Source organism: Pezoporus occidentalis, unplaced genomic scaffold, assembly GCF_034315485.1.
Source record: "Pezoporus occidentalis ecotype Australia unplaced genomic scaffold, CSIRO_AGI_Poc_V1 ctg69, whole genome shotgun sequence".
NCBI classification, from domain to species: Eukaryota; Metazoa; Chordata; class Aves; order Psittaciformes; family Psittacidae; genus Pezoporus; species Pezoporus occidentalis.
Window position 1 is genome coordinate 3,014,877 of NW_026916041.1, and position 26,604 is coordinate 3,041,480.

The 26,604-nt window shown below is 37.7% G+C and overlaps 1 protein-coding gene across 6 annotated transcripts in view; it reads left to right on the forward strand.

The window, feature by feature from the left end:
- The window catches only part of RALYL (RALY RNA binding protein like), a 396,968-nt gene extending 375,269 nt beyond the window's left edge, over positions 1 to 21,699 (forward strand). For 3 of the 6 annotated variants that reach the window (XM_062641599.1, XM_062641600.1, XM_062641595.1), the window contains one exon: positions 5,555 to 6,889. In XM_062641599.1, coding sequence (XP_062497583.1) covers positions 5,555 to 5,589 — 35 coding nt within the window. In that variant the 3' untranslated portion in view covers positions 5,590 to 6,889. Of the gene's footprint in view, positions 1 to 5,554; positions 6,890 to 20,827 lie in introns of those variants that run through there. The other 3 variants (XM_062641598.1, XM_062641596.1, XM_062641597.1) reach the window with 2 other exon arrangements.
- Positions 21,700 to 26,604: the final 4,905 nt, after the last annotated feature.

Consider the following 26,604-nt stretch of genomic DNA (forward strand, 5'->3'; position numbering starts at 1 on the left):
GTGTTACAAATGATGGCAGCAGACCCAATAACCACATTCGCATTCCCCTGCTAACACCTACTGAACAGAGCATTTACATTTCATATGGGGTCATTATACTAAATCACCTATATAACTTGTTACTTTATCAGAGATTTCATGCCTTAAATCAAGGGACAAACAACAGGGAGTATCTCAAATGAACACACTGTGAATTCAACGCAATAGCTAACGCAAACTCAAGGTTCCTCGCTAAGCCCTGTTCATTGCTTGTGGTTTTCCATTCCTGATGATGAATGCTGTGTAAAAGCAAACAGAAGAGCATGCCCCCATGGTGCCTTACAAACATAAATTACTAGCATTTGAACTCAGAGTGAGCTGCTTGCTTGAAAGAAAGGAAGGGTATTTTCTTGAGCTAGACACAGAAAATAAACAGAATGGCAATTTGCACTACTACCTTTAATGCATCCTGATTTTTTTCTCACTTTAGAGAAATATCTGGATCAATAAGAGCTAACTATTACTTGGTTTTCTTTTTTAAAAAAGTTAATTCTGCAGTCAGACTCATTTTTTTCACTTCCTTGGCTGTCCAGAAAGTACATTTCATAATCAGAAGAAATTATTACAGATGAAACAAAGTATGTCATCCTAGAGGACAGGAGTGGCATCTGTGGACCTAGAGTCAGTATACTCAGTTGTAGTGTAGGAGGCAGCATCAGATGCAATCAAAGCAATCATGCTACAATTGCAGTTTGAGGTAGTGCTAGTATGAAGGCCAGTATTTTGAGCAAAAGGACAGTGCATCAGCTGCATTTTAATGGGCTTGCACTTGTTTTGCAGAAAGCGATGTATGGCATTCACATAACTCACTGCCAGAGCCTAGTCAGACACCAGCAGCAACCTGGGAAGGTGACAGGCATAAAATCTCCTACTCAATAGGACCCTGACAGAGGTAGAAATGCAATTTTATCTGAAACCAAGCTAATTGGTCACAATTTAGCTTCAGATGCCTCCCTTATAGTTATTAAATTCAGGCCAGAGTCCAGAAGCCCAGTCCTGAGGATGAGTTTGTCTGGCAAAATAAAAGAAGCAGGAGATCAAAAGGAAGGACATTTGAGGGTTTGGGTTTCAAGCTCATGTGTATATGTGCACCATCCTCTATCCATTTACTGCTTAGCTGCATTTTCTGGGAATTGCTAAGATTAATGTTATAAAAATTAAATATTCAGAGCAGTCAGTTGTTTAAAACCAGATGTGTTTTGTCAGATTAACATCTTCTATATATATGCTTACTGGATGTTCTTATTGCGTGTAATTATTGTGGGGTAAACCATACAGTAAATTCTGTAACATCCGTAACCTGTGGGACGTTTGTCTAAACATTTTATTAATGTACTACAAGGGAAGATGTGAATCATGTATATCTTTTGTGTCATTTAGTCATGACGCATTCTGAATACTCCCTTCCAAGGACACACGCTGAATTTACGTTCTCAGGCAGTAAGATTTATTCCTGTACATCCAGGTCTGGAAGATGAGCATGGTAAAGAAAGTCAAGTAAACTTTTCTGATAAAGCCTGTGACAAGGAAACTAGGAATTTATGGGGAGCAGGGAACATATCCCGTGGTTATGTACAATTCTTTTTCAGCATTGTAAGGAAGAACAAATAAACCAGAGCAGGGAAGAGGCTGAGCCCTGTTTGGATTCAACTAGCAGAAATTAGAACTCATGTCCCTGTGTCCTGGTTTTGGCTGGGATACACAGCTGATGCTTTCGTTCTTGCTAAGTCGTGCTCACCTTAAGTCAAGGAGTTTTCAATTTCCTGTGCTTTGTCACTGAGAAGGGACATATAGCCATGACAAACTAGCCAAAAGGATGTTCCATAACACAGAACATCATGTTCAGTATATAAACTGGGAAGAGTTGACAGGAGCCACTTATCACTGCTCAGGGACAGGCAAAATTGTGTTGGGCATCACCTGTGTTTCCTGAATTTCATTCCTCTTTCTCTCTTCTTCCTATTATTATTTTGTTATTTATTTTATTATTATATTGGACTTTATTTCAAGTCTTAAACTCAATTTGCAGGTTTTAACTTCTTACTATTCTCCACCCCAACCCACAGCAGGGTGGGATGAGCAAACGACTGTGTGGTACTTAGTTGCTGGCTGTGGTTAAACCATGGCAGTCCTTTCTAACAGACAAGCTGGGGCATGAAGGCTTGAGATAACAAGAGATCTGAGTAGAGTGTGTTAAAACAATTTTGTTATAAGCTTTCATTTTATTGGTGTGATACTCATTGGTCAGAATGTTGATTTGCTCACTCTCAGAGTTCATGACATGTGCTCACAGGCACGATATGTAATACTGTTCCCTGGTATTATGTAGACTTATAGAGACAAATACAGTCCACCTGAGCAAGTTTAGAAATGACAGCAGCATCCCCCTTGCCACAGAAACAGTCACTGTTATAGCTTCCAGCTGCCCAGGGTGGCTGGGGAGTGGTCCACTCCTTTGAAAAGGATGGTGTCTGCAGGTCTTTACCATACACTGAGCTTACCTTCTCATAAAAAACTTTTAGGAGAAATACAGAACACGATCTATTCCTATTGAGTCATCCTTGGTGACCAGAAGCACCAAGATTAAAGGAAATTGTCCCCTGGCAGGTGATCTGATGGCCAGGCTTTCCCATAAAAAATGTCCTTTACATGTAGGGCATTCTTAAAGATCTACAGATGTAAAGACTGGAATTATCTAGGCTTTGAGGGGAGTTAAGTGATATAACAGTTAAACTTCTAAAAGACAAGATGGAAAACTCCAGATCTTCACTGAATTTTATCTGATTTACGCCATCATTTTTAGTGATTATAGTTTGAAGTAGAACTGCATTTTCATTTAGTGAGGTGTTTAATATTTAATGTTGGCTTTCCAATGTTATATACTTTATAAAAGTAGAAAGTAAAAATTAATTTAATCTAATATCATTTGAGTCTGGAAAAATGCTAGAAGGATCATATTGGAACTATAATAACAGTAGAAAGACCATTTCTGGAAGACTGAAATGCGGTTTTATGTCTAAGACTGTTTTCAGGAGCTCATGCTGAAAAAGCCGCCTAGGTAGGGAAAAAAAAAACAAAAATAATTTCAAGTGGAAAATGAACCAATAAATATTCCACAACCTATCTCCAGCTTTTTTCAGAGATTATGATGGCAATTAGGACAGTATATACTGTTTCTCTGATATTGTCTATGGCTGCCAAGACTGTATGCTCAGTTGGGATATTCAGTTCTTAAAATGCATTATGTTCAAATCATGCATTCTAAAGTGGTTTTCTGTCAGAACTGCATCAAATAAAAGACATATTGCTGGCTTAAATGTAATTCAGTTCATCCTTGTTGTGTCAGGATGTTTTTTATATATGTAAAACAGGAAGAAAATGAAAAGTTTAAAAAAAAATACATTAGTCATTATGAGGTTTTTTAATATCATCAGCGTTACCATAAAGCCAGATGATAAATTGCACTCTATTCAGAAGAAATAGAATAAAATTAGTAGTGCATTACGCTAGATTAATCATAGCCCTGGGTTACTGTCATTCTATAGAAAATAAAAGCTTGACTATTTTGGATTTTAAAGTTTCTTGTCAGCTTTTAAAATTATTTGTCTTAAGAGGCAAATAACAAGCATGTTCTGAAGGAAAACGCAAGATTTTGGACTGGTGGGGTTAGCAAATTTGTATCATTGTTTCTAAAGGACAGCACTGATGAGTTGGAGCCAGATGGTTAGCAGTGACACTTTATAATAGTAGCCTAATGAAGCTTTTTTGGTGTTGGTGACAGGTAAATGCTTGAAAGGTTTATGGCAGAGAAAAAGCTTCAATAAATACCTTGAAAATCTGTCTCTCTTTTAGATGTATAATTATTGCTTTTTAGAATGGCATAATGGAACAGCAAAGCGTAGGTGAAGAAAAGGCTAGAAAAGAGGAACCCTCTCTGGAGGTAATAGGATGTATAGTGGGACTTTTTTTTACTTCTTGTTAACTTGAATAGCTACTTAACAACCATTACATATCTCTCAGACTTAAAGGGAGAATTTAAAAATCTTTTTCATATAGTTACGCCTGTCCAGATATCAGGAGCTAAAAATATGGGAGAGAGAAGATTTTTTTCTATGCAAGTAGAGAATAAGAGTTTCAGGATATTTTAAATGGAAGAAGAAAGTTCTGGAATCTCTTGCATGAGCATTTCTCCTTAATTCTGATTACCCATGAAGAGTATGGCCAGACATCTGGTGCTTCCTTTGCAACAAGGGGGAAGTCTGATGGCTGATTGCTTCGAAGGGCAGTGATGTTTCTGATAAAACCTTTTTCATTGGAAAACCAGGTTTTCAATAAATGGAAATTTTAACAGAACTTTTTTTTTTTTTAATTTTCTGTGAAAGAAATAGCAGACTTAAAACTTACTGAAAAAGGAGAAAATTGGCTGAAAAGAACCTCTGGAAAGATATCAGGTTTTGATCAGAAGTGCAGCAGGTTTTGTCAGCTGTTTTCAGTTTCAGTCATAGAAAATGATACAAGGAGAAAAAAAAATGTGAAGAAGAAATTGGCAGAAAGATATTTTTCATGTCAAAAGTAAAAAGAACCAACTTAGGCTGAAAATTTCAATTAAAAAAAAGGAACTATCTACTTCTGTTAACATTTTCTACTGTCAGTCTTACAGACAGATGTGATTGGGAAATTGGTGTTAGTTTTCTTGTGGGTAGATGGAGTTGGTGTATCTTGTGCTCCCCTGCAGCACCACTGAATGCTTAGTTGAAGCTGGTAGCATGAAGGGGCCACATAGCAGGACTCCTAGATTTTTAGATGCAACCTGCCTCCAGCTTCTACTGGAAGAATGACCCTCAAAAGTGTTGGCTGACACTGGATTTTTGCAGTTTCACACTGTGGCTGGTAAAACAACAAGAGAAATCAAAGCATTTACAATTAAAGCCTATGGCATGTACACACAAACAATAAAATAGATGTCAAAGGGGAAGCCATTGAGGGAAGATCCATAAATCTGGTAACTATAAGCATTGTTGAAAGCACACAGACAATGTAAATGGTCCAGAAAAGGTATAAAAATAGTGTGATGGGATCAAACAAAAGAATTCTACACACAGGTTATTTAGATTGAATGCTATTATGCAAATAAAGCATTTCATTGCAAAGCAGTTAAGATACATTTATCACTGCTAAAGTAGAAATTATTCAGCAGTTGTTTGCATAGCATTATTAAAGGGAAGTATACCTCAGACTCAACAGCTCTTGCTTAATTCAGTGTGGTAATTTTGGGCCATGCAGTCTAAAAGATCATTGCAGAGTCCTGATTGATAACTGATGCAGGTACATAAAGTTTCTTGTAGCCCTCTAAAGTTTAAGGTGGGAAAGTCTGATGGATATTGGTATTTGATTGATTTGTGAAAGAGTCAAGTCATACTCTTCCCTCTTTTCCCCTGTTGTCTTGGCTTCCTTTTGAGGTTCTGCTGGAAGAAATTCTGTGCCTTCATACTAAAGTGAACATTTCATTTCTCAGTTTCTACAGATCAAGTGATGAGATATCTCATGTGAACTCCCTGAAGACTGAGAAGAGAAACTGACTTCCCCACAGAAAATTGTGAACTGCGGTTTCTTACTGGCTAGCAACACCTTTGATTCAATTTGTATGAAAACTCAATTTACTTATTAAAATGGACGTTATTGTTCAAATATTAGAAACTCCATTTCTTATATGTTCTAAGCTGTACAATTGTCAGATTTTTATGGTTTAGATTGTAAATGTGTTTTTTCTCTGGCTAATTATTGGTATTATTTTTTTAATTTTGATGTCTTAAAGGCCAATGTACTGTATCATAATAATATGGACATATTTAACAGGTGTGGGAAACACTGTATACAAATGTATATTTCTAAAAGCTATTTTTATGATTAGCATGTTTTACTGTTCTACCATATTTAGAGTCAGGTGATATTGCACTTCTTTATTTACAGATTAATTCAAACAAGACCATTATGATCAGTGTCACGATTTAATACATTATATGGTATATTCCATTATTTTATTTATTATATGTGTCACTGGAAATAATTATGTTTACTAATAGGGATAGCTGCTAAAAAGTGAAAAAGTCAAAATAAGAGAGCAATCCTTGATAAACTGTAAATTGAATCCTCCTGTAAATCCCTTTCTCCAGATAAGCACTCTCTGTGATGCCATTCATCAGACAGTTGTTACAGCTGCTCCTGCAAGTCTTTTAGGCCAGTTTGTTGCTACCTTATGTTTACATGAAAGTCAGTCTCCTATCTAGCCAGGTAAATTAATTATAGACAGCCAATATCTATCAGCCTGAGTTAGCCTACTGATTACTTTTGGGGTTGTTTTCTGGCAGTCGTATTTGCACTCCCAGACCTCTAACACCCTCCTAAAAGCCTGCAGCTGGGATAATTATTACAGATGTAGGGGGAATCTCAGTATAGAATTTCTTAATAAATCATATTTCCTTTCAATCAGAATGGATGCATTATTTCTCTTGTGTTACTGAGATATTAAGGGTATCAAAGCATATATGATATTAGCACAAAATTGTCTTCTTTTAATGAAAGTACCCATTTGTTCACCATCCTAAAGCTAGACCTCCTTAGCACTGCAGATGACAGAAATCAAGGAATAGATGTTTATTTACCTATATATTTACATGAGATATACTCCTATAAAAAGAGACATTTCTTTAAAATTGATTGCAGGAGAAAAAAATTATTTAATAGCTACAGCCTTCAAAGATGGAGAGGTGTTAATTTAAAAAGTACCTTAAGCAGTCAAATGGAGCTCAGACCCAGCTGTCTGCCAGGCAGAGCTCCTGCATCCACTGAAATCTGTGGCCTCAAGCACCATGAGGATGAACCCTTGCCTTGCCCTTTCAATCATTCTCTGTAGGCTGAAAGCAAGAGAAAAATAAAGGTACCAGAGGGACTTTTTAATAGATCAGCCTTTCAATTTCTATAAAAAAAACAGTAGTTTCTGAGATGATAGGTTCACCTCAAACAGTGGGTGCATGAGGAGGTGGGAGCTCAAGGTCTCCAATCAGGTTTCTAGCATGGGGACCACCATCAAAGAAAGGTCGATATTCTTCACATATTTGGAAGAAAAGCATGTATTTGAATTTAATTTTCTATTACTGAGTGGGAATTTTCTTCAGTAGATTATGTAACATAGCACTCACACTTCTGTTTGTGTATTTATATTTAGCTTGTCTATTGTGTGTGGAGTTACATGGTTTACCTAAGTGCTGAGTAATACCTAATTACTTAATTAAGAAAAGACCAGAATAAGTAGCTATGCCTGAGCTTAAAAATTCACAGCTTCAGAATCCACCAACACCGACTCTCCCAGAAAATTACAGCAAAAAATATGACTTTTGTTTAAGTGAAATGTTAGGTCAAATCAAAGGGTGAAATATTTTTCCACTATCTGTATATTAATATAGTTTATGATCATTTCTAACTGAAAAAAATGTAAAAGAAATTGCCATTTGGGGATCTCCATCTTTGGCTGACAGTTAAAAAAAAAGATCTCCAAACCTTAGCAGCTCAACAGGCATTTTGCCCATTTCAATTATGTAAATTGTTGGCTGACTTAAAAGATGAAGAATGTCATCCAAGGAGATCAGTTCTGATGTTGATGTTAATAAACCACATATGAGAAACAGCTAGGTGTTTTCATCTTTTCAGCACCTCCATTCCAAATGAGCTACTAATCACAAAAGAGCACTCTATTAGATTTTCACAAATTCTTTCCAATCATTACCCTTAGACTATATACTCAAAGAAATGATTGCACCATCATGATGTTAACACTGTTTCACATGACAGTTTAAGTCCTGAATATATTTTGAATGCAAAAGACACCTCTGATAAGACCCTGAGGCACTACTTCATTTGCAAGCCAAAAGCTTGTTGTGCCATGCAGTCAATTACTAACAAGGTTTCTTAATGGCATGTTTGCTTCGAATCACTACAGAGGATGCTGGTAGCTTCAACAAAGCTTGATAGTTCTCTACTTTTCATGTATGCAGTATGCTCGGTGTTGTTTGCCATTACTACCTATACTTGTTTTACATGGGTTTTGTCAGTTGTGGGGTTTCTTAATGTTGCTCATCCCTTGCAATATTAAAGAGTAGGAAACATAAAGGATCTTATCAATCGGTTTGGGTAGTCAACAGTCTTATAAAATCCTTTATGGACAGTTCTGAATTAAACCAACTCACTTTCTACACAGGCCTATATGCTCTGTTCAGATATTTGTTTCAAACCTGTGCAGCTGCATGAATGGAAAATATTTGCTAAAAAGCTTTAAAGTTTGGATCAAGAAATATTTTTACTTTTGTAACTCTTGTATGACATGCTGTGGTTCTTATTATTTTTCTCTGTAGATCCATTTTTAGTTCTGAAAAATTATTGTATTTAATATATGTAGATAGCTACAATCTTGTAAGCAGTCATATTTTTAATAGGTGCCACTGCAAGTTAGAATTAAAACAGTCAGGGTTTGCCCATGTAGATCAGATTGTTGGCTCATTACAGTTTTCTTTAAAATATTGTAACATAATTTTTACATGTCTGTAAATAAATATTTTCTCTGATTTGTGCACTAATTCAGTTTTGTAATTTTTTCTGTTAAAGTGTGACTTTAAAAAGCTTTCCAGGAAAAATGCTTTTCTCTCATGGAAAAATACCATCTAAAGCTCTGCAATACAACCGTGCTTCACAAATTTTCCAAGCAGAACAAACAGAAACAGCGATCCATAATATGAATACTTATCTTGAGTAAGCAAGATGGAGAAAAATGTGGTAAATCTTGCTATTATCTTAACAGTTTGAGATATTTCAGGACCAGTCATGTGTTAAAAGATGACTGAGAAGAAATGTGACAAACTTCATGAAAAGAGGGGATTCTTCAGTGGGGTGTGAGAGAGAGGATCTCAGTGGTGATATTTCGTCAAATTTGAGGAATGAATTTTCTTGATCTTGGAAGTTTCTAAGTTTCAGGTATCACTAAGGCAGTATGAACATAAGTTATGAATTGTTATTGGTTTTGGTATTCAAATACATTTTTTTATTCATAGTTTATTATTGCATTCACAAGGTGCTACTATACAAACAAACTAAGGCAAATTGGCCCACAAAGTCTACGAGAATGTGTTAAAATTATATTTGTATAATATAATATGCCAATATTACATTGGGAAGCAAGCCTACTTTGAAATGTGTGTGTGGTACATAATTTTCTACAATTTTTGTGTGTTGTCATTATTACAGCTATATCAGATTTTGCACAAGTTTGTGAAATTTAGGTACAACTTACTTATATGCACGATACAGGGCTAATTTCTTACCCAAAAAGAACCCTGTTACAGATTAAACAGTAGCCAATTAAAATAGTTTCTAATTCTTTTTTAGTAGAGAAGGTAGTCTGAGAACATCAAAAATTTCCAATCTCCATGTTCAGAAGAATCCTCACTACTCTAGGAAATTTAAATAAGGAATATATCTGATATGAGAAGAAAAGGTTAACAAAGTAAGATAATTTCATTTACTTTACTTTTGTCAAGATCTTGCATAATAAATATTCTAAAAAAAATCACTTTGATAATCTGAAATTCTGTATTGGATCATACTGGGCATGAGGGAAATTATTACTGAAATAAAGGCATCAGTCAGCCAAGAATAAGCAGGAAGTGCATCCTGGAGTCTTAGATGGATAAAACATCAAATAATTGAACACGTTATGGGCAAAGGAGTAATACATTACAAATTTTTTTGGAACAGAGAAGTTCTTAACCCTTTGCATTATGAATAAGAAAATATAGAAAATATAATTAATGCAATTAAGTTGTAGTCAAGATTATATTGCAATATTTTTTATTTGATCATATGAAGATCCATCCTGAGCCTCATTAATTGCCATTAGGGAATGGGAAAATCTTGGGAAAATCATTATAAAAATAATGCAAAATTATTAGAGGAGTGGAGGAGTTTTTCACATTAGTAATGGTATCCTGTCTCTTTGCCTTAATAGTCCTAAAGGGTGTCTCCAAAGCAAACAATTGAATATACATTTTATCTCATAAATTCTTTAATCTGAGACAGCAATCTTGTCCCATGTCTACAAAACTTCTGGCTTTTATCCTCCCTTAATTAAAGCTGTAGGACTTCTGCATCATAAGAACTCACCAAAGTTATCCTCTCAGATCCAGCAGCCACACATCAAAAAAAAAAAACACCTCTATATAGTGTCATGGTTTAACCCCAGCCAGCAACTAAATACCACACAGCTGCTCACTCACCCCTTCCATGCCCCAGTGTGATGGGGAAGAGAACTGGAAAAAAGATAAAAAATGTATAGGTTGAGATAAGAGCAGTTTAATGATTGAAAAAAAAAGTAAATAATAATAATGGTGATAACAAGCGAGGTAACAAAGAGAGAGAGAAAATTAAAAAAAAAAAAATTGCTCACCACCGCCAACTGATACCCAACCCGATCCAAGCAGCAATCTGGGACTTCCAGGTAACTCCCTCCCATTTATATACTGGGCATGACGTGCTGTAGTATGGAATACCCCTTTGGGTAGTTTGGGTCAGGTGTCCTGTCTCTGCTTCCTCGCAGCTCCCTGTGCCCCTACCCACTGACAAAACATCAGAGACTGAAAAGTCCCTGACTTAGAGTAAGCACTGCTTTGCCACAGCTAAAGCATTAGTGTGTTATCAGCACTGTTCCCAGACTAAAGCCAAAACACAGCACTGCACCAGCTACTGGGAAGAAAATGAACTCTATCCCAGCTGAAACCAGGACATATGGTCAGGCTCCCATACAAGAGGAAGGGCAGTATGTGTGCACACAAAAACAGTTGGACAACCTGAACTATAAGAAAAGATATTTCTTTTGGCCAGCAGCTGCCAGTCTTAACAGCCAGCAAAGGACAGCCCTGACTTCAGATAGTCTATTCCTAGAGAGAGTATGACTAAAGATGCAAGAATGATTTTGTACACTAACTAAAACCAGCACAACTTGACATGTTGGTACTGTAGCTGTGAGCATTCCTCACCAATGAAATGTTGTGGCCATGAGAATGAGAGAGAGAAAGAGAGAAAGTGAAGGCAGCTGTGTACAGCATTTCCAGCCCTATTCTGGTGATCCATGCCCTTACAACAACCAGTTCTGGAAAACTGGTAAGCAAATCCTCTGAGAAACTGCCTAGGAAAATTGCAGTGCTACTACAAAATAAATAGTTGTTAGGGTTTGGATGGTGGGGTTATTAACTCATTTGGCAAAAAAAAAAGCTAAAAGTTTTTCACTGATACGTATTTTTGGGGTTGCTTTAGTAAGTACTTATTTGATTAACCTCTTAAAGAAAGATTGCTGCTCCACACTTGTGTGAACAGAATTAATCCACAACTATCACAGTGTATTTGAACAGAAAACCTAGTTCCCATATCATCCATCCCATATTAATCCGACTAACCAAGCAAAATTGTTTCTAAAGGTTTCATTAAATCTTTCTGATGCTATCCTGGGTACATATATTTAACAGTCTAAAGTAATGGAGAATAAGCTTTGCATGACCACTCTGTGGTGTATTACTGTATGTGAATATATCTATGATGTGTAGCTATGCATATATGGAAAAAAAAATACTTCCATTGCTTTGTGTTTTAGATAATTGGAAATGTTTCCCCTCAACTAGAGACAACTAATGTGGGAAATAAGAACCAAACTCATCCCTGGGGTAACTCTGCTGATATAAGTCATTAAATGAATATCTCTGGTGTCTACTCTAGCTGGATTCTTCAGCAGAAACTGTGATCAGTGTTCACCCTATGAGGAGTTACAGCAGCATTTATCATGTTACTTAAATTAAAAAGGATTTATAAGTCATATTGCTGTTGCTAGTATTGCTGCTGCAGCGGGAACATGGCGGATCACAGTGGAGGGAGGATATAAAACTTGGTGCGACTGCAACTTAACAGAGCACTGAAACTTGAATGGGCATTGAAAGGATCTTACCTGGGGAGGCATACTCAACAGAAGAACCCAAGCAGATGTTAGGTTTCCAGCAGCTTCCTCAGAGAGCAGTTGTCAAAGGTGTCTTTTTATAGGGGACAAGATCAAGCTTTTTACCCTTTACCTTCATCCTCCTTTTGTGTGTGCTTTGTCTCATCTGCTAAATGACAAGGTTTTTCAGAGAAGAGAAATGAAGGGAAGTGGCATCTTTCTTGGAATGAAGAGCATGAGTGAGTGGGTATGTGCACACTCACTCCCGCACAACCCAAAGACTTGCAGATGGAGGAGATCCCATTTCCACTGGCCAGGGAAATCTCCTTGAGGTATGTGAACCTTCACTTTTTTCAGTGAAGTCATATGAGACTGTGTTTGGAGGACTAAAATACTCACAGAGTTTATGATCTCCACTTTAAAAATTATTGTGTAGATTGTTTTTCATCTACAGACCTCAAGCACTGACAAAAGAAGGTTGACTCCTTTCTTGAATACGGATGGGGAATCCAGAGCATGAGGAGGCCATTTAGATGTCTCACAGTCTTTTCCTATTGGTAACAGCAAGAATCTGAGAGGACTAAATAGGGTCCTGGCCTCGTAAAATCCCTGCAGGCTAAATCTCTCAGACAAAGTCTTTACTTTGAACTTAATATGGATCCTTCCAAACAGAAGGAGCAGCAGCAGTCTCCTCCCAGGAAGGTTGCTTAATGAACACCTGGCTGAAAGATTAAGCACATTTACAGAAAATAACAGAGCATCAGGGAGAACTGTAAGCTATTAAAGATATGAGCCAATATATCTAACATTGTAGTCTGTGTTGATCCTTCAGCTGAGACGTAGAAGCAGTATAACCACACAGGTACTGTGTGGTAGCCACACACCTATACTGCTTTTTACAGGAGTAGGTGTGTTTGTGCTAGTTTATGTTTCACAGTGTGCTCCACAGCTCTCCTGGTGCTAGCATTAGTACAAAGGCTGCCAGCTATGGTTTTTCAGCTTATCCATGGTGCAAAGGAAGGCCAAGATTTTCCCTGCACCTACTTGTGTAGTTGTGCCTCAGTGGCACATAATGTGGCTGGACAAGTTGATCTCCAGAGGTCCTTTCCTACCTCAACTACTCTATGATGCCATGATTCTATGTTATAGTGAAATGACGTCCATAAATTCTACATTAAAAAGATACTTAAGACACTCAGAAAGCATGCTAGAATCCTCACGTAACACCCATCTTATATACATTCTTTATCATTAGAATCTCTTGTGAATATACAACACAGATTCTCACTATGATAATTTATTGAAGCAGGAACATTCTTTTCCCAGTAGAATCCTGCAGCTGCTGAAGTCATGCTCAGATTGCTTTCTTTTAGACTGTTCAGGATGAACTTCATAGACAATGCGTGCTTAGTTCACACAAAGCACAGTTTCAGATGGCAAGAATCAGAGTCCTATCAGAAAACTCTGCAGCTCTGCATCAGGGAGGTAGCAGTTGGAGACTCAGTCTGTGAGGCAATAAGGGGAGCTGGTTCTCCTGTTCCATATCTGGGTTGTGTTTGGCCCAATGAGCACAATACACGGGTAAGTATCTCAAGAAAGATTATAAGGCTGTTGGAAGGCAGAGTGAGAGGTTGTCTCATTGCCAAAACGCCTCTGGATAAAAATCTATATTTTGTGCAGGATCCAGAGTAGAACATCCAAGACATATCTGAGATAGTCCTAACAAAAATATAAGTTCTTGTCTGCACACAGATGAGCTGGGGGCATGAGCTGCATAAACAGGACACACAGAGTTAAGCCTAAGGCAATTTAGCCAAAGTCCAGACTGACCATTTTCTTGCCTCCTGAACCAAAGCAGCATGGATGGGACTACAGTTTAGGGCACATCTTGAGGACTGCAATGTTGAACTGAGGCATCTATACATCACGTAAGTCTTTCAGTGCTTGTAGTCCTAATGGTTTGACTTGGGAAAGTACTGAGTGTCCTACTGGAGTCAACAGTAATACCATACACTTAACTGAAACATCCACCTGGGACTGGCAAGTATAGACAGGACTATGTGAGCCCTATGCCTTTGTGGAGAATCTAAAAGGGGAGGTGATACTAAAATAATTCCAGATGCTGTGTTTAGGCAGGTATCTTGCTTCCTTGGTGTGTCTGTTTTGGAATTGTAACAAGGGATGTTTCAGTTACTCAGGACATTAGAAATGGCATAGATGCGGATGTTAGGCTCCTGAATAGGGCCTCCAGTTTTAACTGTGGTGTTTTAATAGAATAACTAGATGAAGATGCTAGTAAAACGGGATGAAGAATGCAAACAAAAGGTTTGACTGAGGGAGTAGCTAGTTGGACAAGTTTATGAAAAGTAAGTTGGCAGCAATAAAACTAGTGGTGAGTTCTGTAGCAATTAACTAAAGTAGGAACTAAACCTGATCTTATGTTACCCACTGAAAAAAAGAATTAGATGTAGCATGTGCTAAGTTATCCTTTTATCACCTATGAAAGGATGCCAGACTTTGGCACCTATCATTGCCATTAAATGGACTATACTTTAGTCACACCTAGACTCAATTATTGCCACAGTGCTAGCTGCAGCTATTTCAAAATATAACCCAGCCTTTGCGATCTTTGTACTGTTGGGCTCCCAATTAAAAGAAAATTACTGAAGGCCGATTTTCTCAGCTTAGCACTGTAGGAGCTTGAAAAATAAGAATGATTTCTCACCATGAACTGTGAAATGAACATAAAAGTGGTGTAGACTTCTTTTTTCCCTTTGAATTTTAAGTTCACCTCTGGTTTAGTCAGAGACACTTTGCTTAGTAAAGCAACACCAAAGGAGTCCTGTAACCCAGCTGCAAACCTGGCTGAAAAGCAATCTGCACTGGCCAACAGAGTCATTTCCAGGGAAGGAAGGGCTGAGTCCTGGGGGCAACCCCTACAATGAGGGCTGTGGGATGCACCCCTACCAGAACTTTATGAACCTTACAGACATCTTTCCTTGTCCTTCTGCCCCTTAGTGGGGGCAGAATATTACAAAGGATATAACTACAGCCTCATATAAACTTGCTGTGCATGAACTGCAATGAGATTCTTTTTTTAATAGCAGTTATGTTCATTACAGAGATCTTGTGCATTCTTGCTGCTGTGAGGTAGTACTCCAAGCATTTGGCTGTCACAGGGACAGCCATGTGGAAGAGGATAAAAAGGGGCAAGTAGGAGAAAGGTACAACATTTTTTATAAGACACTGGCCTTTTTTGCGTGGGATTTTTTTCAAAGGCCTACCTATTCACATATTAATAAAACCTTGATAATTAATAACCTGTACTGTTCTTGGTTTTTATATTGCTCTGTTAAACTTTTGTTGCACTATATATTCATGCTCATATGCTCACATATGTACTACAAAAGTTTCTGTTCAGACTCCTATCAGCTAAAACAGTATTAGAGGTAACAGTTTTCAGAAGGACGTAACAGGTTTGTAACCATGCCCAGCTTTATAATTTGAGTAAAAAGAAAAAATACTAATACAAAAATGAAGATGTTTTGCATTTCTTTAGAAACTGTTCCTCAGCTCTCAGTTCTTACTGTGTCCTTTTTGGTTAAAATAGACGATGTCGAACTGCAGAATCTGGGCCAGCTTCCCTGAGCTGTAAATGTAATTCTAATGCCATTTGTTTCTCCATGAGTTATCTGACAAAAGCCAACAGTTTGAATAGTATTCAGAAAGGGATTAGGCATTCTGTGGATAATGAACATGACTTCCACAAGAGTATTTAAACAACAATAGCTGTTCTTTTAAGAAGGGCATAAACTTTTTATTCTTGTTTTTCCCTTCAGTGCATAACTAAGCAGTAACTGACAGCACAAAGGGAATGTGGAAACAGGTTGTTCCTTGACTACTTACCTGGGGTTTCTAGCACCTCTCTCTGCATCCTTGAAGTGCATGATCAACATGATCAGAGACTATATAATAGGACCCGATGGAGACAAGTTGAGGCTTAAAAAGCATAAAGAAAAGCTAGACACATTACAGCTGTATATTTCTAGTGCTACTGAGCAAAAATGTACTGTAATTACTCCTTCACAGCATAGGGGAGAGAATACTATTGTGTTTCAGCTTACATTGCACTTCTCATGCTTCAGAGAAGTACAAATACACTGCTGGTAACTCAGGGGGAGAAGCAACAGCACAAGTCAGGTCGTCAAGTTGAGCATGCCCTGCTTCCTTAAAAAACAAAAGGGCACAAGAGTAGCTCATGTGCTCAGGCTTAGCTACTAGACTGTGTTACCTATACTACAGCATTCCACTCTGTGGTTTCTTCTACACAAAATTAGCCTGGTGACAATTCCTGTTCTGTATATTGCTACTAAACCATGCACACAGGAGTCTTCTGACCTGCTGTGATTAGGTGTAATGTCATACAACCTTTATTATTAGCATAAAAGTGAGATGGTTTTGGTTGAAACTGCAGTTTTGCACTCAGATTTGCAGTGATTCATCCTATTAATTATTCATAAAGAAAGTATTAATTAATACCCCTAATTACTGCACTTACTCTTTGACTAAAAAGTTAATTTTCTGAGAATTTTCAAGGGAAGCTCTTAATCACTTTATGAGTTAAATTTTTTGAGAGATGAGAGCTTTAATTTATCAATCAGTGTCAGACCTTTTATCTTTCCCCAATGATCTGTGCATTGCCAAGTGTTCATACACAAGCCCCGGCAAAGGAAGGGAACTTGAGAAACTGGCTAGACTTCTTTGTACTGTTTATTGATGGGTTTGAGGACTGTATATCACCAATTCAACTGATTTACTTTTTTAAAAGAAGGCTCTAAAATAATATTTTCCTTAAGAGAAGTTTGCAAAAACCTCTTGATCCACAAAACTGACGTTAAACGATACCCTTGTTTAAGGTGTTAGATTAGGTGACCATCACCTAGTAAGAAGCACATGAAGGGACAAGACAGGCTGTCTTGGTTTGCAGGTTTCTTGGATAGACTTTGCACCTGCACTGTAGGTTGCCTTGTCTCCAGTCACACCTTCTGCCTTCCTTAAGGAGATCCCATGGCTCACCCCAGACTTGACTCAATACCTCACTTTGCCTGAGACTGCTGATGAACCCTGTCCCTCTTGACACCCTGCCCTGATTCAGTAGGGTTGTGCCTTTGTCAGGGAGGGCACTGCCCTGCCTGTGACATGCCTGCTCTTAGCTCGCACCTCATCCTCCTCAGTGGACCAGTTGGGCTCCTGCTGTTCCCTGATGTGCACAGACAAAGTGACTGCTGTGTGCACAGAATCTGGTAGGTTTATTGGTTTACTGCAAAGATGCTGCTGAAGTAAGTGCTCTAATGAAATGGCATCAGGTTTATTAATTTAACTTTGCTATTAAACAGAATATAGTGAAAACAGAATTTTTTTATTACATGGAGAAAAAGAATTTTTAGAATAATGTTAATGTTTCAAAGAATTTTTTGATAGCTTTAATACTTCTATATCTTAAAAGCAAGAATAGGAATATCTGTACTTCTCATGGACTGAAATGTTCTGGGAAAATTAGAAAATGTTGAGCATTTTAACTGAGCATTTGCTTTTTAAGAAAAAATACATTCTCGCAGTTGCATAATTTATTTCAGATTATTTAACTAAAATATCTTGTTTCAAATCAGTTCAATTTAAAACTGTATTTCCTTAGGTAGTTCACACAACCACAAAAAGTTATTATTTATATGGAAGTTCTTTGTTATTTTCCCACAGATTAGGTTCTACTCTATTTCTTATGCTTCATGACAACTATGACCTGACCGATGGTGCATTACAGAGGTCAATCATAGAAGAGATGCATCCACCACAACAGATTTCATTTAGAGGTGTTTCATATATACAAATGTCACATGTATCTGTCGTGCACTGTAAGATCAGAGTCAACAGCTGTAAACAACTCATTTTGGTAAGATGCATTTTATGACAGAAAGTAGCTAAGATTTCATGATTTTTCATCAGAAAAATCATAAAATCTAGTTTATTTGTGAGCTCCAAAGATTGGAAGTATACTTAATTATTCACAAATTTAATCAAGAAGAGAAACTGCACACTGTTGAGAGCAGACCTAAAGAAGTAGATTGCAATTAATTATATAAAGGCAAGATACAGACTGGAAACAGCTGCTTTCATACTTGATCATAAAAGGAACTACCAGGGCAGTCCAGACACTTTCTGGGAGACTTTGCAGTGGCCTTATGAGATTCCTGGAGGTTTTTGAGGTGTCCAGGTCAGGACAGTGTCAACCACAAAGACTAGTGAGAAGGGAGCTCCAGTTCCAGAGAACTGGAAATGGCTTACAGCTAGAACTGTTTTAAAGCTGCAAGTTTTAACTTTTTATTTTAGGGTAAAACCTACTAGTTTAAACTAGATCAGTCTGATACCTGCAGTGAGGGGAAGTTCCCCAGCTGAGGACTACTCCAGGCAGTGGCAGTGTGCCCATTGCCTTGCATCCACCTCATTTGCTCCTGTAGAGTGGGTTGAATAAACTGCCTGAGCTAATGGAAAGGGGCTTGTAATGTGAGGGAAGGATGGGAGGGTGAGGATGATGTTGTTATGGGTTTTTGCAAGGTCAGACTTCTAGCCTGCTCCCAGCTCAACTGCACAGTCACAATGGATGATGAATGAAACAATAGGAATTTGATGCCTGGAAAGAGAATAAGAGCAGGAAAACCCCTTTGGAATTTCAAATTAATTTCAAAAAAAGGAAATCAGAAACAACTTCCACCACCTACTGTACCTCTCTAAGCTGCGATTTTCAGAGAAACCCAGGGAAGCTTGATCCTTCTTGACATACCAGAGCAGCTGAGCATCTAATTCCTGTAGCTCCTAGAAAAATCTCTGGTCTGAGACAGCTTTCGGCTACCCTTTAAAAAAATAAAAAAATAAATCAAACTTTCCTCTCAGATGCCTATTTACTTGCTAAAAGGAGTTCAATAAATGAAAAAAAAAATCTGAGGCAATCATAATGATTGCCTTAATATTAATAATCCAGAGCTCTGGTACCTGTGAATTATTTCTGGATTTCTGGGGACTACATGTTGTTTATGAACAGCTTGATTTTTCAATATAAAATTTCATTTTCTCTCACTCTTTTTAATTCTACTTGAAGTTTATATATTTTCCATTACAGTAAAATTGACATTTTTTAAAGCCACCAAATATAAAGACACTATTAAATGGCATTTATAAGCATCACTTTATGTGGGAAGAAATCATTGAAAGATCTGTTCAGTTTATAACTGAGAAAGCAGAATATTTCTTTCCAACATAAAAAGACTTTTTTTTATCTAAGAAAAGACTTATAGCAAGTGTAAGTTGAATATCATGTCTTTGAGAATTACAATCTGTTTAGACCAAAGTAAATCTATTTGAAAGGAAGTAAGTATTAAATAGCTATAAGTAGTTATGTATGGCAATTTTCTAAAATATTTTTATTTTTCTTTTTAGTCCCAGTCACTTTTTTATCTTCTATCTGCCGTATCTTTCCTCCTCATATCAGTTCACCATTTAAAACCTGAAGCAGTCTTTGAAGTATGTTGTTTATAGCAAAAAGCACAGGAAGAATATTACTTACTTTTTTTCCCCTGGTGCATTGAAAGAAAATACATTGCAACGTTGGATTGTGCACCTAGACCCACATAGAAAAAGCACTGCCTAAATCCCTGCACTGAAGGAGTGATAAGCATATTTATTTAGTCATAGGTGGAGTTATATTTACAACTATTCTGCTTTTACTGCTGATAATGGAGTCCTCAAGATATGACTAATTTGTCTTAATCATACCATGCCAAGATATGGTATCTTAACAAATCTTATCTATATATTATGATAGCTGTTTTCTTAGGAAGATTGTTGACTTCAGTTTGAAAAATCAGGCAGCAAAGGCAGCTTCCCAAGGGTGCTATAAGGGAAAACACATTCCTTCTCCCTTTGCCCTCTACGTAGCACTGCATATACATGAAAAATCCGTGGTTATGTTTTATCTCTAGATAGGTTTCCACATTGTTAGCTTCCACTCCTTTCAAGGGCCTGATAGGTTTCCCTAAAACAAACCAGATGAACCTAGTTGAGAATTTCTGAATTTAAATAAAAGTGAGATATGTATATACGATGCAGCACCACTATTGATTGACCTGGATCAGAGCAAGAGATATGTTAACCATGGCTAGTGTTACTGCAGCTGCACACAAATGGTGGTGGGTTTCTTCTTCAGAAAGGGTGGGTGATTTAAATTCCTTCCTCTGGCTGACATGGGTCCCTTGTAGTTGCCAGCACCTCTACCAACCTGCTTTCTGAGTTGGGTTCACGTGATATGCTGCCTAAACAAGGCTGTCTGCAGGTAAATTTGGGCTGATGCAGAAGTCTGGGGAAGCAATCAGAGGGCCTGACAGTCAGCATCTTCTCCCACCACTGACTGCGCTGACTAGAGAATAACCACCAGAATGATTATGCAAAAATAAGGTTTGGAAAACCCTGCAGTCACTTTCACAGCAAAATGTACTTTGATAAAGCAGATTAATTTTTGCACTTCTGTGGTACTTTACTGCTGTTTCTTCTTTCCTTGTAGCACTTAGTGGTAAAGAGAAATTATACAAATGATATCCAGGATGCTTTTTCCTGCCTTTTTCTCTGTATGTGTGATTATGTATTCTAGCTCCTCAGACCTGTAAAAGCATGTAAGAGCTACAAAATGACCTTTCCCACTTCCTTTAAAAGAAAAAAGAAAGAAGAAAGAAAAAAAAAATCGAACATAAGTGATAGACATAATTCACACCACAGAAAAAGGAAGGGAAACCATGCCAAGAGTGATATTTTTAAAGTCTGAATTTTCCAGCTTTTGTGAAATGGCAAAGCTTCTCTAAGACTAAGAACTATAAACGAGTTTCAGTGGGTTTGTGTGATTTCAAGAGTAAGAAAACTGAATTAGACTATATCAGTTATGCCAAAGAGTAGGGAGGGAAGTTTTGTTGATTGGTTTTCTTTTTGGATCCTGATAAATTTCTGCAACTTTACAACCACAGTAAATGCATCTTGAAAATACAGAATAATCTTTATTTTTAAAGGGCTGCCTTGGCAGGTGATGCAAACTTGGATTATTTCTTTATCAATCCATGCAAGAAAACATCTGGAAAGTGGAAACATCTGGAAAGTTCTCTAAGGGGAGAGACATCCACACCTCCGTTCTTCAGAGTTTGAGAGTGTTGATTTGGGCATTATAATGAAGTTCTACAGCGATATGTTAGCCAACATTTTCCTTATATTATGGATCAGCCCATTTTAAGTGACTATTTCCATTTGTTATATCATCTGGTGTGCTTTATGCAGGTGGAGCAAAGGGTTCAAAACAAAGATGATGCTGAATTCTGACTGTTGCAAAGGTGGATCTGCAAATACTATGCTGAGGCAGGCCAGCAGCCTGTTTATTTAACATCTGGTTTCTAAGAGTGGCCAGAGCTGCATGTTTCAGAAAAGCTGCTTGTGACTTCAGCTTCTCTTTTTGCCTACATAGAGTTGTTATTGCTGTGAGTGAGCAAGCTATCCTATACATGTATGACAAGATCTGTGAGTACACCCTGACACAGAAAGCTATCCATAATGAAAACAAATTGTTAGACTTTGTAAAAGGTTTAGAGTGACACTGAGTAATAACTTATAATTCTGACAATACCACGTACCACGTTTACTGAGAAACAGGCCTAGGAATATTTCAATGTTGCTTTAAGAAGCTGCAAATGGTGAAGCATTTTAAACCACACCATGTCAGAGTATAAAGTAATCAGATCCTTTCAATGTACTTAATAGTCTCTTACAATAATTAAGATTTTGAAGAATTTCATAGTGAGGAGGATAAAAATGAAAATGTGGTTATTAAAAAAAAAAAGATAGGTATTTAGTAATTTTAAATTTAGCTGTCTTGTTGAACAATTATTACCTATTTATTATAATCACAATTCTTGTTCTTCAGAAGACACACGTCTTCATCTAAATCTACTTTTTGCTTGTACTGCATTTTAGTTCTTTCAAAACAATGAAACTTTCATATTAAAATCTTTGTATCAATAGGAATACATTTGCATCTGAGAGATGCATACACTCATATATGCATAACATACACTGAAGTATAGATAACTAATTTATTTACTTTGAATTATTTGGTCATAGTACCTGATTTTCTCTGAGGCAGGTTAACTATATCATAAAAAACTCCACCCAGCAACCCCAGATTTCTCTGTGTGAGGGATACAGAACAGAATAAAATTATTTAGCCTTGCTGCAATTTATGACTTGAACAAGACAAAAAATGGGAGGATAATGGGGCTGGGCGTGGAGGTAAGAATAAACTACTGGTCTTTAATAAATTTTGGAAGTGAAGTCTTATTGACTTTCATCAGTTCTTTTTGTCTCCTGTAAGAGACCGTGTCAGTGAAAACATCACCGCCACAGCAGGATGTCTGTCTCCACATCTCTATGGCAGGAAAACCAACACCACAGCCAGAGCAAAAGTTTGTGCAGGATATCTGTCTCCACATCACTCACCAATTGACACCTCGGGTGCAGGATGTCTGGCTTAACATTGCTACACCTTGGAACCATGGCGGGGGAGAAGAACCCCTAGTGACAGTATCGGAGATGCGCACCACTGCCGGGTGAAGAATGTGGTTACAACTCTATAAAAGAATAGCACCAACCAGGACCTAAAGGAACATTTTCTGAACATTCGAACCAATCAGACTGTTGGGACACCACAGCTCTGGGGTGGTAGCTATTGCTATAAGCTCTTTTACTCTTTCCGCTTACTTTTCTTCTTTTCTCTTTCTCATTTGAATTTGTTGGTGGGCACTTGTGGTGGGCAAATAAAGTTCCTTGGTGCTTGACTTCGTTTTGAGTCTTTATTCTGTTCCGGAGAATAGGAGCAAAACCACACTCCGGCCTTTTGAACAGCATGCAACACCTCCCTATGCACACAGGGAATTCTAGAGTTCACCTTTCCTGCCAGAGAAAGGCCAAGCACTGGGTTGCCAGAGATATTGCAGAACTGACACAGTTGCTGAAATTGTGCTACCTTGGACAGTTTGCACTCTATTGTGTTCTACAATGCAGTCATCAGGCTGAAAAATGTGTATGCACATAAGGACTGTAGTGATAGGACAAGGGGTAACGGGTTAAAACTTAAACAGGGGAAGTTTAGATTGGATATAAGGAGGAAATTCTTTACTGTGAGGGTGGTGAGGCACTGGAATGGGTTGCCCAGGGAGGCTGTGAATGCTCCATCCCTGGCAGTGTTCAAGGCCAGGTTGGACAGAGCCTTGGGTGATATGGTTTAGTGTGAGGTGCCCTCTGCCCATGGCAGGGGGGTTGGAACTTGATGATCTTAAGGTCCTTTCCAACCCTAACTATTCTATGATTCTACTATTTTATCTTGTGCCAGTTAAGAAATCATTTCCAGTTAGCGTTGGAAGTATGCTGTGCAGTGCAGTGCACTGCAGTGCACAAAAGTAATTCTAAACCCTGCTTGGCATGCTGGTTGGACTGCCACATATTTTGAACAACTAGAGAGACATTTGTTCTAGGAATTTATTTTTATCCATAGTGTTGTTTCAGATGCCACATAGAGACATTTTTGTTGAATTTATTTTTAGTCTGGGCTTTGAGCCAGATCCTTAGATATACTGGTTCTCCTGTTGCTTTCCACTATCCCTACAGATCTCACATGAAGAAACAGTAATTGAAGATAAACCTCTACTATGACACTAATGTTTTACTTTGCTTTGAGGGATTTTTGGAGAAACAGAAAAAGGAAAAAGAAAAATGTTAAATCAATCTGAGACGTGATATTTTGGGCATAAATTATGAGTCACAGAACAGTGAGGGGAAGGAATTGTTGTGACCTTGGCAAGATTAATCATATGTGTTTGTCCTCCACAACAGCAAATTGCTATCTACACACATATTTGTAGAACCTGAATTCCATTTCTTATTACCCACCTGAGAAAGCAAAGAATATAGCAGAGGTAGTAGCTGGTTACTGCTGCATGGCAACAAGCCCATTCCCAGAAAGGTACATTTGGAGGACAATGCTGACCTTATTCCAAAGTTCTTTTCCTACTATTATATCATTTGATGCTGGATAACCTATATCTATTTTTTCCTAAAGAAAAATTAGTATAAAATCAATAGGAGAAAATTTGAATACAATTCAACCATAATAATTTGTCTTGTAAAAGCAGTCATTTGATTTATGATCATTTGCCTAATATTTAATTTAAAGGTATGGATATGAACCAAAATTAGAAAAAGTCTCCTTATTAGTGAAATGCTTTCATTTCCCTGAAGTCTATTATTTTAACTGTATGAATCCAGGAACTTTACAAGTTATTTTAAAAGCCTATTTCTCCTTTTCTGGAAAGTATAATCAATGTGTTGCTGTTACTGACCTAGTTATATTGATAAAAGCTGAGGCCCCAGAAGAGGGCTTTGCCTGTAAGGACTGAGACAAAAGAGCACGCTGTGTATTTCAGCTTCATTATGTGATCAATGCCATGATGCCCTCCCTCCAGATGTATAAAAGCACCCCATGAGTACAAGAAATGGCTGTTTAAGGTTCATCAACACCTTCTCTGCCCCAGATGATCTGTTAAAGACCCCCAAGAAAACATACCAAAATTAGACCCATCTCACCTTGGCCTCTGGTTTCTTACTGGAGTTTTTCAACATTCAAGTCTCTCCTTAACAGAGGGTGAAATTATCCTTCCTTTCCCTGCCCTCCTGTCCATACTGAACAGCACATTTCATGCATGCATGTGCTCCGCTTGTTTATGCCACCCCTTTTCCACTTGTACTCATATTTGTAGCACTGATCCTAATTGTAAAAGCTAGATATCTGACCCAGGGTCTTTCCCCAACAGGACTTGTTTCTCCTCTGCTGCTAGGGTACTGGAGCTATATTTTATGTTAAATAGCTGCAGGTTGAAATGGAGTCTTCCTCCCACTGCCACAAGTCACAAACTTACACCCTGCTGTGTGAATGGCCTCTTGGTCCTGCATTGCTTTTCCACCCTCAAGGTGGATCCTACCTCAGCAGTCTCCTATCAGTGTCTCATCTATCATTCTTGACAGACAGGCTGCTCATTTATAGAACTGTTTTCCTTGTTTCAATGAACTCAAGAAACACAAAAGTAGCAGAAATCTCTAGCTTTGGGTACCCTTATTTCATTTATCAGTCTGAACTCCAGTCCCCAGGAACACCTATATGAAATGCAGATAAAATTGCCTGGCTTGTGCAGATGGGAAGTCAGACTAGCTGACTTCAGTTACCTATGTACTTAAAATCTATGGTCTACAACAGTTTCTCCTTCTTTTTAATTATTTATGAAGCAGAATCCTTTTCCAGCTGTTAAGAACACAGAAGAAGGAGGTGTGTAGGAAGAAATGCAGTTGAAATTCTCCAGTGTATGTCTAACCTCACAAAGAAGGAGAGAGCATCAAATGTGTACAACCTGCTTTTTGGAGCTGAAATGTCATCCAGCTGTGCCTGCAGAGAGAGGAAAAGCTAATGAGCTGGTGTCCTACTGTGGGAGTGTGTGCTGGGGATCTCTGAAATCTAGAACAGAAGAGATTTTTCTCTCTGTTTTGGGGTGAATCATACCTCCCTGTGCATGTTTCTCATTTTTAATGTCTTCCAATAGAGAAAGTAAACTGTGTGTATACACTGCTGTGAGATAGTTTCTCTGCTCTAACAGAAAAAAATCTGTGTCACAAACTGACATCTTCCTCAAAGGCAGCAGATCAGATGCGTATTTTAGGAAGAGAAGCACACCCAAATGATCCTTCGGGGTTTCAAGGCAGCCACAAGGTGCTTCAGGGTAAGCTGGAATAAAATCCTGCTGGAGACAGTCTGCCTGGAGTCTCACCTGCAAATGTCTGGTTCGTGCTTTGAAACATATTTCCAATTTCTCTTCTATAACTGTCTAATCTTTCTGAGAGGTCCTGCTAAGCTTCCCAATAATGTAAGTTACTGAAGTTAATAATTATTTATTAAATAAGTTATTGAAGTTAATAAGTGAAGTTACTGAAGTCTTTCATTAGTTTCTTCTGTATAAACTAAATACCTTAAGCATTATAAATCTTTTCTGGAATAGAATCAAGATTAGCAGCATATGCCCATTCACTGAGATGAGTTCTTCCTGTCTGTTTTAAAGTTAGAGGCAGATTTGACACTGAAAACATTAAAATTAATCATGCTTCTAATTTTCTTCTTGGACAGTATGAGAGGTTGAGAAAGGCTGAATTTTATGGAGCTCCAGGTGTTATTCAAATAGTAAATCAATCAATTTGTTCTTTAGCATATGTATATAGACCTATGAGTGGGGAATGGAACCAGACAATCACCAGCAGGTGTAGGTTGACCTGGAATCACTGGAATCAAGATGTATGTTGCTTTACATCAGCTGAAGTTACAGCCTACAGTAGTTAAATTGTATGTAAGCAAATGG